We start from the raw sequence: 16,982 nt of genomic DNA, 5'->3' as shown, positions 1-16,982 counted from the left end.
GTTGAACTGCCAACCATCTGGCCACCCTGGCTGTAAACTTTTTACTTTTTTGTGGCGCTTTACGGCACATTTGTATTTTGGGTTTGGTTTGCCGCCGCCGCCGCTTGTTATAAGCCCCATAGATAATTAGCAAGCTACGTAAACTGCAACAGCATGGCAGCTGCAAGTGGAGAACTGTCCAAGAAGTAAGTGATTATACGTAAACACACAACCAGCAGCCAACGAAGCAGCAGGCCCTTTGAGGTTAAGGCGAAGCGGCAACGTTCCAGTTCTATTTTTTGCACTTGGCTGCTGATGAAATACAAAGCCTAAAATATATACAAAAAATGCTAGCCCGCTGCGCCCTGCGGACATGGTGCAAATCGAGATCGAGCAGGCTGTGGCCACAGCAGGCCCTCGCTTTCCACGTGAGCCCCTGCCAATGGGAACCCAGCAAGCAGACCAAACTGTGCGTTGTGTTACTCATACGCCTCGTTGGCCAGGCTTTTTTAATCACATCGTATCATATTGAATTTAACATTTATCCCTGCCTTCCAGTGAGCTGAAACGCCGCCTGAAGGCCGAGCAAAAGGCCAAGGAGAAAGCCGAAAAGGCAGCCGCTGCTGCTCCGGCGGAGGGTGCACCCAAAAAGAAGGCCGAGAAGGAGGAGGAGGAGATCTCGCCCAACGAGTACTTCAAACTCAGATCCGCTGCTGTCCAAGAGCTGAAGCGTTCGCCCAGCACCGATCCCTATCCACACAAGTTCCATGTGAGCAGCTCGCTGGAGGATTTCATTGCCAAGTACGAGGGAAGCTTAAAGGAGGGCGAAACGCTGGAGAATGTCAACCTGAGCGTGGCCGGGCGTGTCCATGCCATCCGCGAGTCGGGGGCCAAGCTCATCTTCTACGATCTGCGCGGCGAGGGCGTCAAGGTGCAGGTGATGGCCAGCGCCAAGTCCTACAAGTCGGAGGCCGCATTCGAGACGGACACGGCCAAGCTGCGACGCGGCGATATCATCGGCGTCATCGGACATCCCGGCAAGACCAAGAAGGGCGAGCTGTCCGTGATGCCCACCGAGATCCAGCTGCTCTCGCCGTGCCTGCACATGCTGCCCCATCTGCATTTCGGGCTGAAGGACAAGGAGACGCGCTATCGCCAGCGCTACCTGGATCTCATACTCAACAACAAAGTGCGCGAGAACTTCCAAATTCGTGCCAAGGTGAGCTGAATGATTCCAGAGTATAAAACAATAACTCATCCCCAACTTTCCACCCACCCCAGATCATATCGTATGTTCGCCAGTTCCTGGATCGCCTGGGCTTCCTCGAGATCGAGACGCCCATGATGAACATGATTGCGGGCGGGGCCACGGCCAAGCCCTTTGTGACGCATCACAACGACCTGAAGATGGACCTGTTCATGCGCATCGCTCCGGAGCTCTACCACAAGATGCTGGTGGTGGGCGGCCTCGATCGCGTCTACGAAATAGGACGGCAGTTCCGCAACGAGGGCATCGACCTCACCCACAATCCGGAGTTTACCACGTGCGAGTTCTACATGGCCTATGCGGACTATGCCGACGTGATGGACATCACGGAGCAAATGGTCTCGGGCATGGTGAAGGCCATTCGTGGCTCCTACAAGGTCATCTATCACCCGGAGGGTCCGGAGGGACCGGAGCAGGAACTTGACTTTACGCCACCCTTCAAGCGAGTGTCCATGATCAAAACGCTGGAGGAGAAGCTGCAGGTTAAGTTCCCGGCTGCGGACACATTCAGCACGCCCGAAACGAATCAGTTCCTGTCGCAGCTGTGCACCAAGCACCAGGTGGAGTGCCCCGCCCCGCGCACCACCGCCCGCCTGCTGGACAAACTGGTGGGCGAGTTCATCGAGGAGTTCTGCGTGAACCCCACGTTCATCTGCGAGCATCCGCAGATCATGTCCCCGCTGGCCAAGTACCATCGCAGCACGCCCGGACTGACGGAGCGCTTCGAGCTGTTCGTGGCCAAGAAGGAGATCTGCAACGCCTACACCGAGCTGAACGATCCCGTGGTGCAGCGCGAGCGCTTCGAGCAGCAGGCCAGCGACAAGGCGGCCGGCGACGATGAGGCCCAAATGGTCGACGAGAACTTCTGCACGGCTTTGGAGTACGGACTGCCGCCCACCGGTGGCTTCGGCATGGGCATCGATCGTCTGGCCATGTTCCTCACCGACTCCAATAACATCAAGGTGCGTCTTTGCTTTATCCTTATTTTTGTCTTTAGAATCTTTACTTACCCTCTGCTTCCTCTTCGTTAATAGGAGGTTCTTCTGTTCCCCGCCATGAAACCGGAGGAGGCCAATCGCACGGCAGCCGAAACTGCCACTGCCACTGCCACACAGCAGTAGAACTCCAATGCACTCAACCCCCATCCTTGTATGTTACGCTGGTCCCGGGCTGGTAGTCCCAGTTGCTAAGTTATTCAACGAATAAACCTTTTCTTTTCCAATATCCAACGCGTGTTTGATACCGATTATCAAATGGAATTTCTCTAAAATTAGGGGCTATTTTTTCTAATAATCTGGAGTAGGATTTTTTATTTTATGATGATCCACTTTTTAAGCCATTTTAATGTTAAATATTTCAAAGCTAACAATGACTTGCAGAAAGGTGATCCAAAACTTTATTTTTACAGCCCATAACTTGCTTAATTTAATGTTCGTGGGTAGATTCTCTTATAATCTGCTTTATATATTTCATATTAATGATAGTCAGCTTTTAGTCAACTATTTTTAAGTTTCAAATGATAGACAAGAAAGGTGATCCAACACCGTCATTCTGAAGACCATATCTTGTTCAGTTGAATTCCGATTTTGAAGTGGCATACACTTAAATATTTTTAGCTAGATTAAAATTAATTTGGGTACTTTGGCACCCATTAAATATTAAAAATGTTAACCCCAAGTTAAATTAATATTAAAAGCCAAGTTCGCCACCATGGATTGAGTCACCGCTATGTGATAGGCGTTTTTCAATTACCATGCTTTGGTCACACTGGCAGGAAAAGCGGATTCTAGCCAAATGAAAACATTGCTGGCCAAATCGCGCAAATTGTCAATTAATCGCTAATAAAAACGATGGGGGACCAACAGCAGCTGATCCTGGCCACCGGGGGCTACGATCACACGATAAAGGTGTGGCAGGCGCACACGGGGAACTGCATCAAAACGATGAGATTCGTGGAGACCTCGGTGAGAATAGTGCGATTGCGGCATACAGCTGCGGTCAAGATAATAGCAGTGACACAATATAAAGTGCTCAACAAACATACCCTTTAATCAATAATAAATAAAACGAGGTTTAAAGAAACTTTTAGCTAGTCAAGGAAAAATGCACATTTCAATATACTGAAGTATATAACAATTCAAGAAAGTAACCTGCATTTTATATTGAAATGATTTAAATATTTAATCTATATTTTAAATTAAAAAACGTATTTGTTTTATAAAACTATTTTAAAAATATTATACATAATATAGAAATTTTCGTTATGTAGTTCATAGTATTAGCTTTACGAAAATAAAAAAGTTTTAGAAGTTTCTTTCGAACCATTTTTGATAGCTATTTGCATAAGCTAAAAAACTTCTGTTATTTTGAACGCAACTGTATGTTAGCCATATGGAAGTCACGTACCTGGATAACCATGATTCCCCTTACATCCGAACTCATAGCAAGTAAATGCGCTGGACAGGACGCCGGACAAGACGCGTCTGGCGGCATGTGGCTACCAGTGCATCCGGCTGTATGACCTGGAGTCCAACTGCACCGCACCGGTGATCAACTTCGATGGCGTGCAGAAGAATGTGACGCGGCTGGGCTTCCAGGAGGATGGCAACTGGATGTTCACCGCCGGCGAGGATCACCATGTGCGCATCTGGGACATGATCTCCGCACCGCCGCACTGCTCGCGAGTGTTCGACTGCGAGGCGCCCGTGAATGCCGCCTGTTTGCATCCCAACCAGGTGGAGATTGCCATGGGCTCTCAGAACGGCAGCGTCTTCCTGTGGGACGTCAAGTCGGAGCGGCACGAGCGGATTGTGCCCGAGGTGGATGCCTCCATACAGGATGTGGCCATATCGCCGGACGGCCGCTACCTGGCGGCGGTCAACAACAAGGGCAACTGCTACATCTGGTCGCTGACCAGCCAGGACCAGAAGATGAGCACGCTGCGGCCCTCGAAGAAGATCCAAGCGCACAGCCGCTACATCCTGCGCTGCAAGTTCAGTCCGGACTCGAGGCTGCTGCTCACCACCTCGGGCGACGGAACGGTGGGCATTTGGAAGACCGATGACTTCACCAAATGGCGCGAACTCTGCATCGAGAACTACTGGGTCTGGGATGCCGCCTTCAGCGCCGACTCCAAGTGGCTCTTCACCGCCTCCTCCGACGGCATTGCGCGTCTCTGGAAGCTGGCCACAAAGAGCCCGATCAGGGAGTACACCGGCCACACCAAGGCCATCACTGCCCTGTCCTTCAAGGACGAGATTGTGGGCAAATAGTAGTAGTGGTAGTAGTAGAGCAGTAGCTAGCCGCTAGAATCTAGCCGCTAGCAACTAGGATCTAGGATCTAGGCAATTTGTAAGCCTTGTGAGAGTCCTGCCAAGTTGATTGTCTCCAGGTTGGGCCCTGATTTCGCTCCTTTCAGCAAGGCTTGTTGAGAATTTGCCATTTAAGTTTAGGTTTGCTTTAAAAAGAAGCTTTCAACTGTTTGAGCTCAATTCTAAATTCACTAATTTCATATTTAAATATAACATAGCAAGAACTGTTGAAAATTGCAATTTTTATACAGAACTTCAATTTAGTTTTGGTTTTAAATATTCATTTAAATGAACATACCAGATTTGCCATGAATTTAAATGAACATTGCAAGAACTGTTGAAGATTTGCTATTTTCATACAGAACTTCAATTTAGTTTCGGTTTAAAAAGAAGCTTGTAAACTAATTAAACTTAAAGATTTGACATATTTAAACATGTTTTTAAACCAAACATGTTTTATAATTTCCTATCTCCATTAAATTCAATAGTTTTGCTTATAATCTATATCTTCGAATGTTCACTATGCTCAAGTAAACATTACTTAAATGTGTACAATTTTCAATTTAAAGAAGACTTCTTTTGGAGAGCTTGGATTAATTAAAATGAGTAGGTACACAATGTTATATTTTTCTTCTATTTCCTATTTGTTTAATCAAACTGCCAGCAATGCTCATAAAATCAGCAAGACCTAAGCTTTGTTTTCCATTAAAAAGAGCCTTTAAATCAGGGAGCGAGTCGGATATTCACTCGCGAATGGATATTATAAAACAATAACCAACCAAGCGAGACAATCATTGAAAGGCACTAGACTCTGTGGCAAATAATTTGGCAATTTTCGGAGGCAGTTAAATTTAGGGATGAAAATAGTGATCAAGTGATGACTCCACATACGCAACACACACCAGAACCAGAACTGAAGCATCATCCAGACAACAACAACAACAACAAGAACAGAGAAACGAGAAAATACCTCTGAAAATGAGCGCTTGGCTTTTGTAGCGACTTTTTCATAATTTAAATATATAAACCTTTGATACATAATTATATTACGACTAAATCGTGTGTGTGTGTGTGTTTGTGTGTGTATGCAAAATGCAATTTGAATAAAAACCTTAAGGGCACATAAATATATTATACATACAATACGCAACTCAAGGAAATCAATGTTATCTTTTAAATAAGGAAAAACAGAATGGAAAGGAACAATATTTACGATTTTGGGGAAATTGACTTTTTTTCGTTTGGTTGTCTTTGTTTTTTGTTTGTTTTTTTTCTTTTTGTGATAGGTTCAATCCACATAATCGATGCCCTGGGCCACAATCGATTCCTTGATGGGATCTGGATCGTCGCCCAGCTTGTAGCCCACGATGCAGGTGACGTCGACGGCCTTGCCCGTGGGATTAAGGAGGAGCATCACCTGGTTGATGGGCGTGGCCGGGCGGAAGGGCTTGTGGGGCGGCATTTGGCTGTCCGTCGGCGGCAGCAGGCGCACCTTGCAGGGCTACAAAACGAACGAATTTAGTAGCTGATTGTACTTATTATACGCTTGCAGAGTGTATTTTTAAATGTTACTTTTCTATTTTGTAATATTTTTGTACAATTTTTTTTTGACTTTTTAAAATTTGACAGTTCAGAATAACGCTTTTAATTTTATTTAAATCGGAAAACGATATCATATACATAGCTGCCACAGGAACTATCGAATAACGAATAATGAGCTGCAAATCATCATAGCTTCAATGCTTTTAAACATATACGCAAGTAAATCATAATTTTAATTTCAAGAATATGTAGTTAAATTTTGAAATAGCTGCAAGGGTATATGAACATCGGCTGGCCGAAGTTTGCTTCCATTCTTGTTTTAGTTATTTTTGTCGAACCCACCTTCTTTACGCTGGCCTCGAACTGGAAGTCGTGCACTGGCTGGCGACTCTTGTTCTGGGCAGATATCACAATCACCGACACACGATGGCCGGGCCGCTCGCTGGTGAAGTTCAGACTTAGCTGCATGTCGTCGTCGTCGAGCACGATGCGCTGCTCCCCGGTGGCCTGGATGTTGTCCAGCTCCACATGGATCTCGCTCAGTGGCTTTACAACTACTGGGTTAGCTGGGGTAACTGGGATTGCTGGTGCAACTGGTGGCTCCTCCCTCTTCTCCACATCCTCACTGAGCAGCGAACAGTCATCATCTAGGGCATCAGCGGTAGCAAGAGCAGGAGCAGCAGCAGGAGCACCCGTTTCCTCTTCCGGCACCTTCACCTGCATCCTTTCCCTGGCCAAATCGTTAAGTGTTAGCTTCTCGGGATCGCGCTTAAAGCTGGCCATCCGCTCCTGGCTGGGCAGAATCTGCTGGAAGAGCTCCTCGCTGAGCATATCGATCTGCGGCATCTTTCGGGCCGTTCCAGGTATTTTGCTGGAGTCGCTACCGTTGCCATTGCCATTGGCCAATTCCTCTGATGTGCTGATCCCTTGGTTCAGGACCTGCGGCTCTAGTAACATGGTGGCATTCTGGAATGGTTGCTGCTGCTGCTGCTGCTGCTGCTGCTGGGCCGCCTCACTTTCGGCCAAGGCGCTGCTGAAGATGTCACTCAAATCGGCCAGGGGATCGCCACCGCCAGTGGTTGCTGTGGCTGTAACTGTGGCTGAATTGGAATTACTGCTGGCCTTGGCTTTGGTTGCACTCTCAGTGCCGCTGATCAGCAAATCGCCAAGCAGCTCGTTTAGCAGCAGAGCATTTGTGGAGCTGGTCGTCGCTGAGGCCTTTCCCTTGGCAGTGCTGGATGTTGCGGATGTTGCGGATGTTGCGGATGCTGAAGTGCTGGTGGTCAAGGCAGGAGCAGTGCTCTTTGTGGGCGAGGGCACCAGAAGCTTGTAGCGCTGCATGGTGGTCAGCAGGGCACCATTCGCATACAGGGTGTCGGCTGGGAATCGTTTTAGAAATGGATTAGTTAGAAGGATTATCCAAGAGTGACTCTCATAAATCATAGTCTAAATCTAATTGATCTTGTTTAAACAAGCAGGTTTAATTCACATGTTTTAAAACCAGAGTTAATCTAAGGCTCCACGTGCTTTCTGCATTAAATATATATATAAGTATCCGAAAGCTATTCTATCTATGTATCTATTCTATCAATTATTGATTCAAAATAAATTATACAAATAAAATAAATTCTATAACAAAATAAATGCTATAAAGATTAGTTTTCAAAGCCAGAGTTGATCTGAAGCTTAATCTGAATTGTGATAGATATATAAGTGGTTAAAAACTAATTTATACATAATATATTATATATATCTATAGTTCGGATCAACTAGATCGTACTCACTGGCTTATACGCTGAGCCATGTGAAGTAAAGTAATAATATTTCTGACTTTATATTGACCTAAACCTGTTTCTAAAAGGCTTAACCGAATCGAATTGTATCCCTACTGGTGCTGGGCTTTGGTGTTATGTCATCAACATGTTAACCACTCGATGACATCTGAACCCACCTACGAGCTGGGCATCGGAGTCGTCCAGCAGCTGCGGCAGATGCTGGAAGATGGGCTTGTGCTTCTTGCAGATCTTGTAGAGCTCGTGCAGCGTCTCGCTGACGTCCTGGTTGGACGGGTCGTAGCTGTCCAGCATCTGGTTGAGCAGCTGCATCGTCTCCTGCACCTCGCTAAGGACCAGACGGTGCTGGGCCAGTAGATCGTTGCGGCGGGCTTCCTGGGCCATCCTGTACTGCAGCAACAGGTTGGCCCGCTTGAAGTTTTCCGGATTGTTGCTCTTGATCAGCTTGGCGAACATGGCCTCGTCGATGGTGCCCAGGACACTCTCCCTCTTGGCCACCGCCGCCTCCGTTGTGCCGTGCTCGATGTCGCCCTCCTTGCGCAGCATATCGTAGGCATCGCGAATCTTCTGGCGCTGCGGAAACTCGGTGGTCCACAGCAGCAGGCACTCCATGATCCGCTGCTTCACCTCGTGCGGCGTCTCGGCGCCCTTGTACTTCTTGGACACCAGGCGAATCAGCTCGTTGAGGAACCGGAACTTGGCGGCCTCGTCCTGGAAGACATCGCCGCACTGCGTCATGCATTCCTCCAGCAGCTGAAAGCGATTGACATATATATATATATATATTAGTTTTACTCAATTGAAATATATATATTACCAACATTTTTAAGTAAATTTCATGTATATTTATATATTTCCTTGATTTAAACTTAATTTAAAGGTGATACCACAAACGTAAAGGGATTTAGAGAACATTTTAAACGATTACTGCTCGTGTCTAAGTAGTATCTTATTAATGTCGTTAATATGTTAATATGTAAACTAGATAAATAATATTATTAAAACAGAGAAAATTCCTCCAGCAACTAAAAGAGTTTAATATCAATACATATGCCTTATCTATAATTAATTTAAATATATAACCAAAATTTGTAGGTATTTTTTATATATTTAAAGTATTTAAACTTAATTTAAAGTGGTTTAAAATATACAAACAACCAAACCTAAATAGTAATAAGATATATTTATAAGTTATGGACCTCTTAGAATAGTATAGTAGTTCCTACTTGTTGATAAAGAAAAGCATAATTTAATAAATAAAGTAAGCTAGAGACACCGACTTTTGAAAATAAAATTGCATTGTTGCAAGTGATCAAGTAAATGCATTTTATGGCATTTTCAACAGACAATTAAAATTAAAAAAAAATAAACGAGTAACAACAAAGCAAGTTAAACGAACCTGACATGTGAAAATACCACTAACTGTTGCATATTATTTTAGCTGTATTTGTACAATACATTTTGGCCACAATTGATAACAATTGTTATTGTATTTGCGAATGGAAGGCAGCCACACAAGTGCGTGTGTGTGTTTGTTGCTGTTTGTGTGTGTGTGTGTGTTTGTTGCTGTTTGTGTGTGTGTGTGTTTGTGTTGTGAGCTTTATGCCAACTTTACGGCCCACTGTGCGTCGGTGTGCCGGCAATGATTGTATGTGTGTGTGTTGGGTTATATTTTTTCCCCCACACAAACACACACACACACAACACACCCCTTTACCGTTAGTGGACAGTGGGTGGTGTGGGAGGGCAATCTATGGAATGTGTGTGTGTAGCAAAATGTTGGTGAAAAAAAAAAAGTACAACCCACCGAAATCGCTCGAGTTGCCTCCGTCACATTGGTAGATTGCACCTTGGCCACAATCATTTCCTGGGCCTTGTGGACCAATTGTGCATTACTTTTCACCACAATGCAGAACATTTGCACGCCCAATTCGTCGATTTTCTTTGCCGGATTTGTTGCTCTTTCTGCGAATGAGTAAGAGATCGAGTTCCATGGGTTTTTGGAATGACTGAAGTACTTGGGGGAATTCTTACCCAGCATCTCCTCCATTATGCTCTCGTCGGTTGTCATTTTAGCGTTTATTACAATAAGTTACAATAATTAACTGGGGGATAAACAATATTTGCGGTGATTTCGAACAACAGACATGTTGTTGTTGTCGCCGGCCAGTGTGGACAGAGCGCGTGCTCTTAAAAATACCACAGGGGGCGTTCTCTATAGAAAAAATACTATAATGGTGCTGCCACATTTGAGCAGCGCTGCCATCTTGACCGGTGAGACCAACCAACATTGCCACTTTTATTTCTTGGGTCGAGCGTTATATTTTGAAAGTCAGCTTTTTTCCAACGTAATGAAACTTTGTTCAAATTCAACTGAAAAACCTTCAAAAATCATTGTTAATTATTTTTAAAACAAAAATAAAATCATGGTCACAAAAACTTTAAGTTTAATTTTGATGTTTAATTTTTGTTTTTACAATTTGTATTTAAAACTGCTGGGATAATAGTTATTATTTGTGTTGTATATAAGTCTCAAATAATTTCAGCTCTACAAATAATGATTATTTTGTGAGATATATTTTTAGCTTGACAAACAACGTTTGACTTGATCAACTTATTATTTGTGGTACCATATCATCCATTATAACTTTTCGGAAGCCCTTTTGTTTTCTGTATTCGGTATTTTGTAGTGGGAAAATTGTAGTAGGTCTCTGCCTTAAAAATAAATCCAGTCAGAAAGTCAGAAATTAAGTGCCATAAGCAGTAAAAATGCAGTTAATAGTTATTACGAACACAAGCGCTGCTTATGTAAGCACATACATATGTACGTGCATGCATAGATACAAACACGTGGGGCGTCTGTGTGTGCGTGGGCAGCAACCTGTGGCCATTTCACCTTAAGTTAACCTTTCGGCAGGACACCGCGCAGGCGCCCCAAAACATTAGGCTATAATTAGAAGCACTTGCATCATCATCTCGACGGGTTTCGGAATCGGAATAAGAATTTGGTTGTTGCCCCGAACGGTTCACGTGGTGGTGGGGTCATGGTATTTTTAATACCCTTTACTCGTTGTACCTTAAATCAATTTATTGTGTTTCATTTTATTACATTATATATATGTATATGTATATCTCACATTTTAGATACCTTTTTAAAGTGCTTTATGATAAATGTAAAATATTATGTTTGTTTTTAAAACCCCAACCTAGATATTTAAAAACTTCGAATATTATATTAATTCAATGAAAGTTCTTGTAACTTTTTGTTTTATTAAGAAGTACGTCACAAAATAGGCTACAAATTTTGCAGGAGGTATATGAAGGTCTTAACCCTCGAGTATTACGTTTCCTTTCGTTTTTTTTCTCGTATTTTCTGCGTTTGGCAACACGTGCAGCACTCACACACTCACACACACTCGCGTAGGAGGCTCGTCACCGGCCTGCGCATGTGTGTTGGTATGTCGGTGTGGGCAGTAAATGAGAGCCCCGCTCTCTCTCCCTCTCTCTTTCTCTTATAAAACTGTTATACCAAAACCAGTTTACATGCGCCGCCGTGTATAACAAAAAGCCTCTGCCTGCGTCGCTTCTTTTGGTGCTGCTCTGCTCAAAAAGGACAAACTCAAGGGCAAAACTCAATGGAAAGCAAAAACAACAAAAGCAAAAGAAACAGAACTAGAAGAAATAATAGCAACTACGGCATGTGTCTTACAGCAATTTCATACGCCTGACTTTGATAAGTTCGCGCTGATTACCATACTCGGGTATTCATGGGCTCTATAGCTAATATGTATTGGACCCTATTCAAATACTAATTCAAGATTACACAATCGTTCCCGGTTTTTATATCAACTTTTTCCGTTGCCACTCCCACGTATTTTGTTGTCGGGAGAGGATTCGAAGAGTGTGTGTGTGTGTGTTTTTTTTTTTTTTTGACACACATTTCTACTCCCGCCTCTCTCTCTCCAAATCGCAGCCCTCTCTTTCTAGTGCGTGGGCGAGTGTTTTTGAGCCTGCCCTTTGAGGTTATGTCCATTGATTGCATATTTGAGCTACTTTCATTGATTAACCATCAACTAGCGACAATACAATACACAATACTCAATTGTGCGACTACATATCTCTATCTGTCGCTGGCCCTTTGTTAAGTGTCGTTATTGATATTGATTGGCATCGGCGACGCTTTCAAACTTTTCCACGCACGCAAACAGCTGGCTCTTTACCGTTATCGTTGGCAAACAAATACCCGTTACGATAAGTGGTACCGTTATAGTAAGCAAACAAATAACCGATACGATATAACCAAACAAATATCCCATACAAACTATTTTAAAGTTACGATAAAAGCCTAATTTATTTAGATATAGAAATTTGTTAAGCTTTTCATATTAGATAATGATTATTTTATATTTCAATAGAGTCAAGTCGATTAAGTCAATAGTAAACAGTTAAAAATAAAAAACTAAACCAAGATTTAAAGCGAAAAATGCTTATCAAATCAGAAATTTCATGCCAATACAATTTGGCCACCATCGTATGATTTAAGATCGCAAAGTGGTGATCAATAAACACAACGATTAAGAATGTGATCAGAATAACACAGAATATAACCCACTGCACCCCCAATAAGGCACTTGAGATCTCAAGGCTACTGGCTATTGGCTATTGGCATTATATCGGCATTATCGATCGGCGATCGCAGTCCGTATTGCATTCGTGGGCCGTAAAATATAATGCCGCATCCGGAATCGGAGTCTGGAACGTAACGCTTATCGAATTCCTTCGATTGGGAAAGTTCTGGGCAATCGATTGCGTTGGTTTTCCTATGCCCCAGATTAGTGATCCCCACCCCCTTTTTTTACCCCTGTTTTTATAATATTTCGGGTTGATAAGCGGACCCCGGGGAGTAATAGTCGTTGGAGGTACTTGACAAAAAGAATGCCAATATTCGTTGGGGCCAATCGATCGCAGAAGGTTTTATCAATCTCGGGCCCAAAATAGTAAATCCACTCAGGGCAGAAAAAAAGGTGAAAGATTTTGGTTAGATATAAAAGACTGGTCAAATGGCTACAAAAAAACATTACAAAAAAACATGAAAGGTTGGAAACTTCGGCTAGCCCAAAGTTATATACCCTTGCAGTTATTAAAAAAAAATAATAAATTAATTCGTTAATGTTTAAAAACAATGAGGCTATGTGATAAGTATGATAAGATTTGAATAAAATTTAAACATAATTTTTAAAACAAAGTAAGTAATACTTGCAAGTAAGTAATATTGTTCCTATGAAAGCAATATATATACGTCCGATCCGATCCGTCCCGTTCCTACCTGTAATGAATAGAAGTTTGCTAAGAAACGGACAGACAAACGGACAAATGGTACTGACAGACGGACATGGCTAGATCAACTCTCCTAGTGATGCCAATCAAGAACATATGTATATCATATACACTATAGGGCTGGAAATGTCTATTTCACTGATCTGCAAAGATCTGACTGAAATTATAATACCCCCTGCACGGGTATAAGAACTGAATTAATTACTGCCCGATAGCAGCGGCGATTCTTCTACATGGAGTACGCGTATGAGCCCATGTCCGGGTACGTTTGGTGCTTATCAGGGGTTCGGTTCTGGAGGGGCACGGTATGGCATTATCGCCGGACTGGCTTTTGCACTTTCACTTTCAGCTATGGGACTCGTTTGGGAATCACGTCGATGGGGGTGAATTGATTTTATCGAACAGTCTGATCTCTCAGCACAACAAGAAATGTATTTGGGAAGGGTAGATAAATACACATATGGTAAATCAGCTTTGGTCACGACTTATTACGTATAGCTAGTATCTAGAAGCTTGATATTGAAACGTAGTATCACTATATCGCATATAATCCTGGCAAAGTTATTTTTTAAGATCTACAATATGCTTATCAAAAACTTTTAAAACCACATGCTCTATCCAAATGTAAAAAAAGATTATCTTGAGGTAGTGGGTCTTCATCAGGTATAACTCAAGTTTCCTTATGAATCAGCCACACAGAAAACTTAATCTTTTAATATATGAGTCAACTAACTCGTTTAGTAAAAAAGCATTATGGTTAAGCCTTTAGTCGCACTACAAGTACATAGTAAATTTTCACTGTTAATCAAAGGTACCGATTTTCTAGCGCGCCAGTCAATAAAACAAACTACTATAAAGCGGTCCATTCATTGGGGTCTAAACATTTGGCAAAAACTGAATTCGCTTATCAGTCAAGTGGGCTTATATGAACAGAACTAGCTTTAATGATCTTTCGTCGGGCAATCTTTATAAAACTTAGTTGGTGGACGTACGGACATAAGTAGATAGGTACTAAAGGATATGTTTGCACAGATTATTGCGTATTTATAACCTAGGAAGTGGGAATCTAAAACTGGAAACGTTTTTTTAGTTTAATCAGCTGGCTGCCTCTTGTTTAAAGTTTAAGAAAGGTATCTCCTAGTGGTATACCTATGGTGCACCTAGATACTTGTACCTAGTACATATAAACGTACCACTTTTGGTACCTCGTACCTTACCTAGGTAAGGAAATATAAGGGTACCTTTTTACCTTACCTAGGAAGCGATTTCTATTTATCTAAGGCATATGCCATGTTAGGTATAGAAATATATTTATTTATTTTAATTTAACTTAAAATAATTAATTTACAAAAAAAATCGTTATAAAAAATGTGTTAATTTAAACTTTTTCATATAATTTACTTTTACATTCCCTAAGTATTTATGTTCTAAACTACCTAGTAACTTACCTAGATCCAAAAAATGAGTTCCTTTTCCAACACTGATTTCCAACACTGTTTTTAACTTTGTTGGTATGGTAACCCAGAGGTTTTACTTAGTAGTCATACCTTTCCAATGATGTGGACTAAGAGTATTAGCTTCTCCTCTTGGCTCCATTTCCATTTTGGTGTTTTATTTGATGTGTGTGGGCTTATCAACTGGAGGTTCGGCAACAATTCTAATTACACTCCAAAGGTGCTTGACATGGGGCCACCCAGTGGTTTACCCCCCAACATCCACTTCCATCTCATCCCTACCAGCGGAAAAAAATTCGCACACATTCCATTGTTGAGTTCTCGTGGCTTTCATTCTATATGACCGATCATAAATATGTTTATTGTATATAATCGTCAACAAATAACGCCAGAAAAAAGAGCAACGTGGGTTCAGCTTCGAGGTGTTAAAAATATGAAGAGCGGGATGTGTTCAGCTGACTCTATATAGATTGCCTTGCCACTTGACCTGCGCTTATCGGGGATCGGGAATATTTTGTTGTTTCGCTTGATGTACTAAAGATTACACAGGGAAAAAAAGTGTGACAGGAACTCCATAACTTTGTCTTTCTTAAACTTTGGAAATGGTTCTAATTAGATTAGAAATAGAATTAAATAATTTAATTCATGTTATGTTACAATTACACTGACAAAAAATTGTCACAGGTTTGGAATTAAATGATTTTGTCTTTCCTTAAAATTGGGAATAACTGTCACAGGTTTTGAATTGAACTATTTTAACTTTTTCATTAAGTTTCTAAACTCAATATGCACAACTGGCCTATTAAATATAATAATACTGTAGATCACACAGGGAAAAAGATTGTCACAGATTTATAAACTTTAAAACTATTCATATTGACATGTTTAATATTAGTTCTAAATTTATAGATTATATTTTTTTCCCCTGCTCTTTCCACAAGCCAATTAAAGCCCCATCCCAGACTATTCTATCCCCAGTCAATGTAATCGCAATGTATCTCTCGATTTCCATCTTATAGTACTCTTAGTACTCTTATGCAATCCCCATTCAAACTGCGTTTTAGACAGCAATTGAGAAGCGGAAGACAACGAGATCCAGTTCGAGATCTCGAACTGCATTTGTGTTTTGTATTTGTTTGTTTTCGTTTGCTAACATGCCCGTACATTTTTCAGGTAATTATCGTAGTATATATGGCCCTGGCTGAATAGTTGCTAAATGACTGGGTGCAAGTGCAGTGGGCAGTGTGTTTTGTTGGCAAATGAATGAATGAACCAGTGTAGAGGGTGTAAAAGTGCGCCCTGTATTTCGGTTCAAAGTTCTGGCATGGGTCACAGTCGTCTGGTTGGTCACCTGTAATCGAAATCAATACGAACACTGCAATGTTCGCCTCATTCATTGCAGTTCTTAGCAAGTGCAAACAAGACGGATATATGACCATTTCAAATGAAGAAAACAAAAACACCAGCCAAGTTGCGGTATAAAATACCTTTCGATAATATACTAAAATGGGCAGTGTTGTATTTAAAAGGTATCTTTTTTTGTCTCCACTTGTAGCATTCACTTAGTAAATGCAGCCTTGTTGCACTGGTTAGAAGAATAGAAAACCAGGTATATATTAGCTTTACCTTATCACGGTTGAGTTTCCAATAAATATAGATATCCGATCCGAGTGAGCTCTGCAACCGCAGCCCATTTGTAGGCTTACATAAGCGTCTGGACATTGGAACACCTCGGGTTTCGGGGTGTAGGGTGCTTGGCCCGTATGAGAAATGCAGAAACGTGATCTATTCCAGGTTGTCTCACTGGCATTCTCTGTGGTTATCAGCCGAGCTGTGTGTGTTCCATTTGCACTGAAATTGGCCAGTTGTTTACGTTTACGTTTGCCGCTATTCGATATTTGTTTTTTGTTTTGCTCCGATTTGTTTTGCTAGCTCTCGATTCTGTTGTTATTGTTTATAGCACTCCAGAAAAGGTGTTTAATCTATTCCACACACGTCCAGTCGCCCACGAATTGCACACGATCGATCCTATTGTATGGAAATTTGTTGAGTTCTCATTTCTTTCATCTAAGAACAACAATTTATGCCAATTATGGACCCTCTAACTATGACTTTTTAGTTGAAATTGCTCAAGGGTACTTAACCAGTAGTTAGCACTTCAGAGTTCAATATTAACTGAAGGTTAGGCAAACAAAGACCATAAAAACGTAAAATTTGGTTTTGATTAAAAACTTAAAAATGTAATTAAAAAGCAAAAAAAAATGTATCCAGAGGCTTTAAAACATTGGCATTGATCCAA

At 42.0% G+C, this 16,982-nt stretch overlaps 3 protein-coding genes across 4 annotated transcripts; 2 read left to right on the top strand and 1 right to left on the bottom strand.

The window, feature by feature from the left end:
- The first annotated feature begins 21 nt into the window (after positions 1–21).
- On the top strand, positions 22–2,470 carry LOC128264729 (lysine--tRNA ligase). 2 transcript variants are annotated; one of them, XM_053000381.1, is made up of 4 exons: positions 22–185; positions 538–1,198; positions 1,261–2,208; positions 2,281–2,470. In XM_053000381.1, exons 1-4 carry the CDS (start codon positions 154–156, stop codon positions 2,365–2,367), a joined length of 1,728 nt encoding a protein of 575 aa, XP_052856341.1. In that variant the 5' UTR covers positions 22–153; the 3' UTR covers positions 2,368–2,470. The 2 variants fall into 2 exon arrangements, with proteins under 2 accessions (XP_052856341.1, XP_052856340.1); XM_053000380.1 differs by lacking the exon at positions 22–185 and adding an exon at positions 218–448.
- A 516-nt stretch (positions 2,471–2,986) lies between these two features.
- LOC128264730 (protein LST8 homolog) lies at positions 2,987–5,717 on the top strand. The gene is made up of 2 exons (XM_053000382.1): positions 2,987–3,210; positions 3,691–5,717. The coding sequence occupies exons 1-2, from the start codon at positions 3,097–3,099 to the stop codon at positions 4,516–4,518; spliced, it is 942 nt and encodes a 313-aa protein (XP_052856342.1). The 5' UTR covers positions 2,987–3,096; the 3' UTR covers positions 4,519–5,717.
- A 94-nt stretch (positions 5,718–5,811) lies between these two features.
- On the bottom strand, positions 5,812–10,060 carry LOC128264728 (ADP-ribosylation factor-binding protein GGA2). The gene is made up of 5 exons (XM_053000379.1): positions 9,927–10,060; positions 9,700–9,857; positions 8,051–8,645; positions 6,442–7,478; positions 5,812–6,058 (listed from the first exon to the last, which is right to left on the bottom strand). Exons 1-5 carry the CDS (start codon positions 9,961–9,963, stop codon positions 5,846–5,848), a joined length of 2,040 nt encoding a protein of 679 aa, XP_052856339.1. The 5' UTR covers positions 9,964–10,060; the 3' UTR covers positions 5,812–5,845.
- Between the last annotated feature and the right edge of the window lie 6,922 nt (positions 10,061–16,982).

The sequence above is a fragment of the Drosophila gunungcola genome, unplaced genomic scaffold (assembly GCF_025200985.1).
Source record: "Drosophila gunungcola strain Sukarami unplaced genomic scaffold, Dgunungcola_SK_2 000077F, whole genome shotgun sequence".
Taxonomy (NCBI): domain Eukaryota; kingdom Metazoa; phylum Arthropoda; class Insecta; order Diptera; family Drosophilidae; genus Drosophila; species Drosophila gunungcola.
Note: the sequence above shows the minus strand (reverse complement) of the source record. Positions and strands in the feature narration are given on the sequence as shown.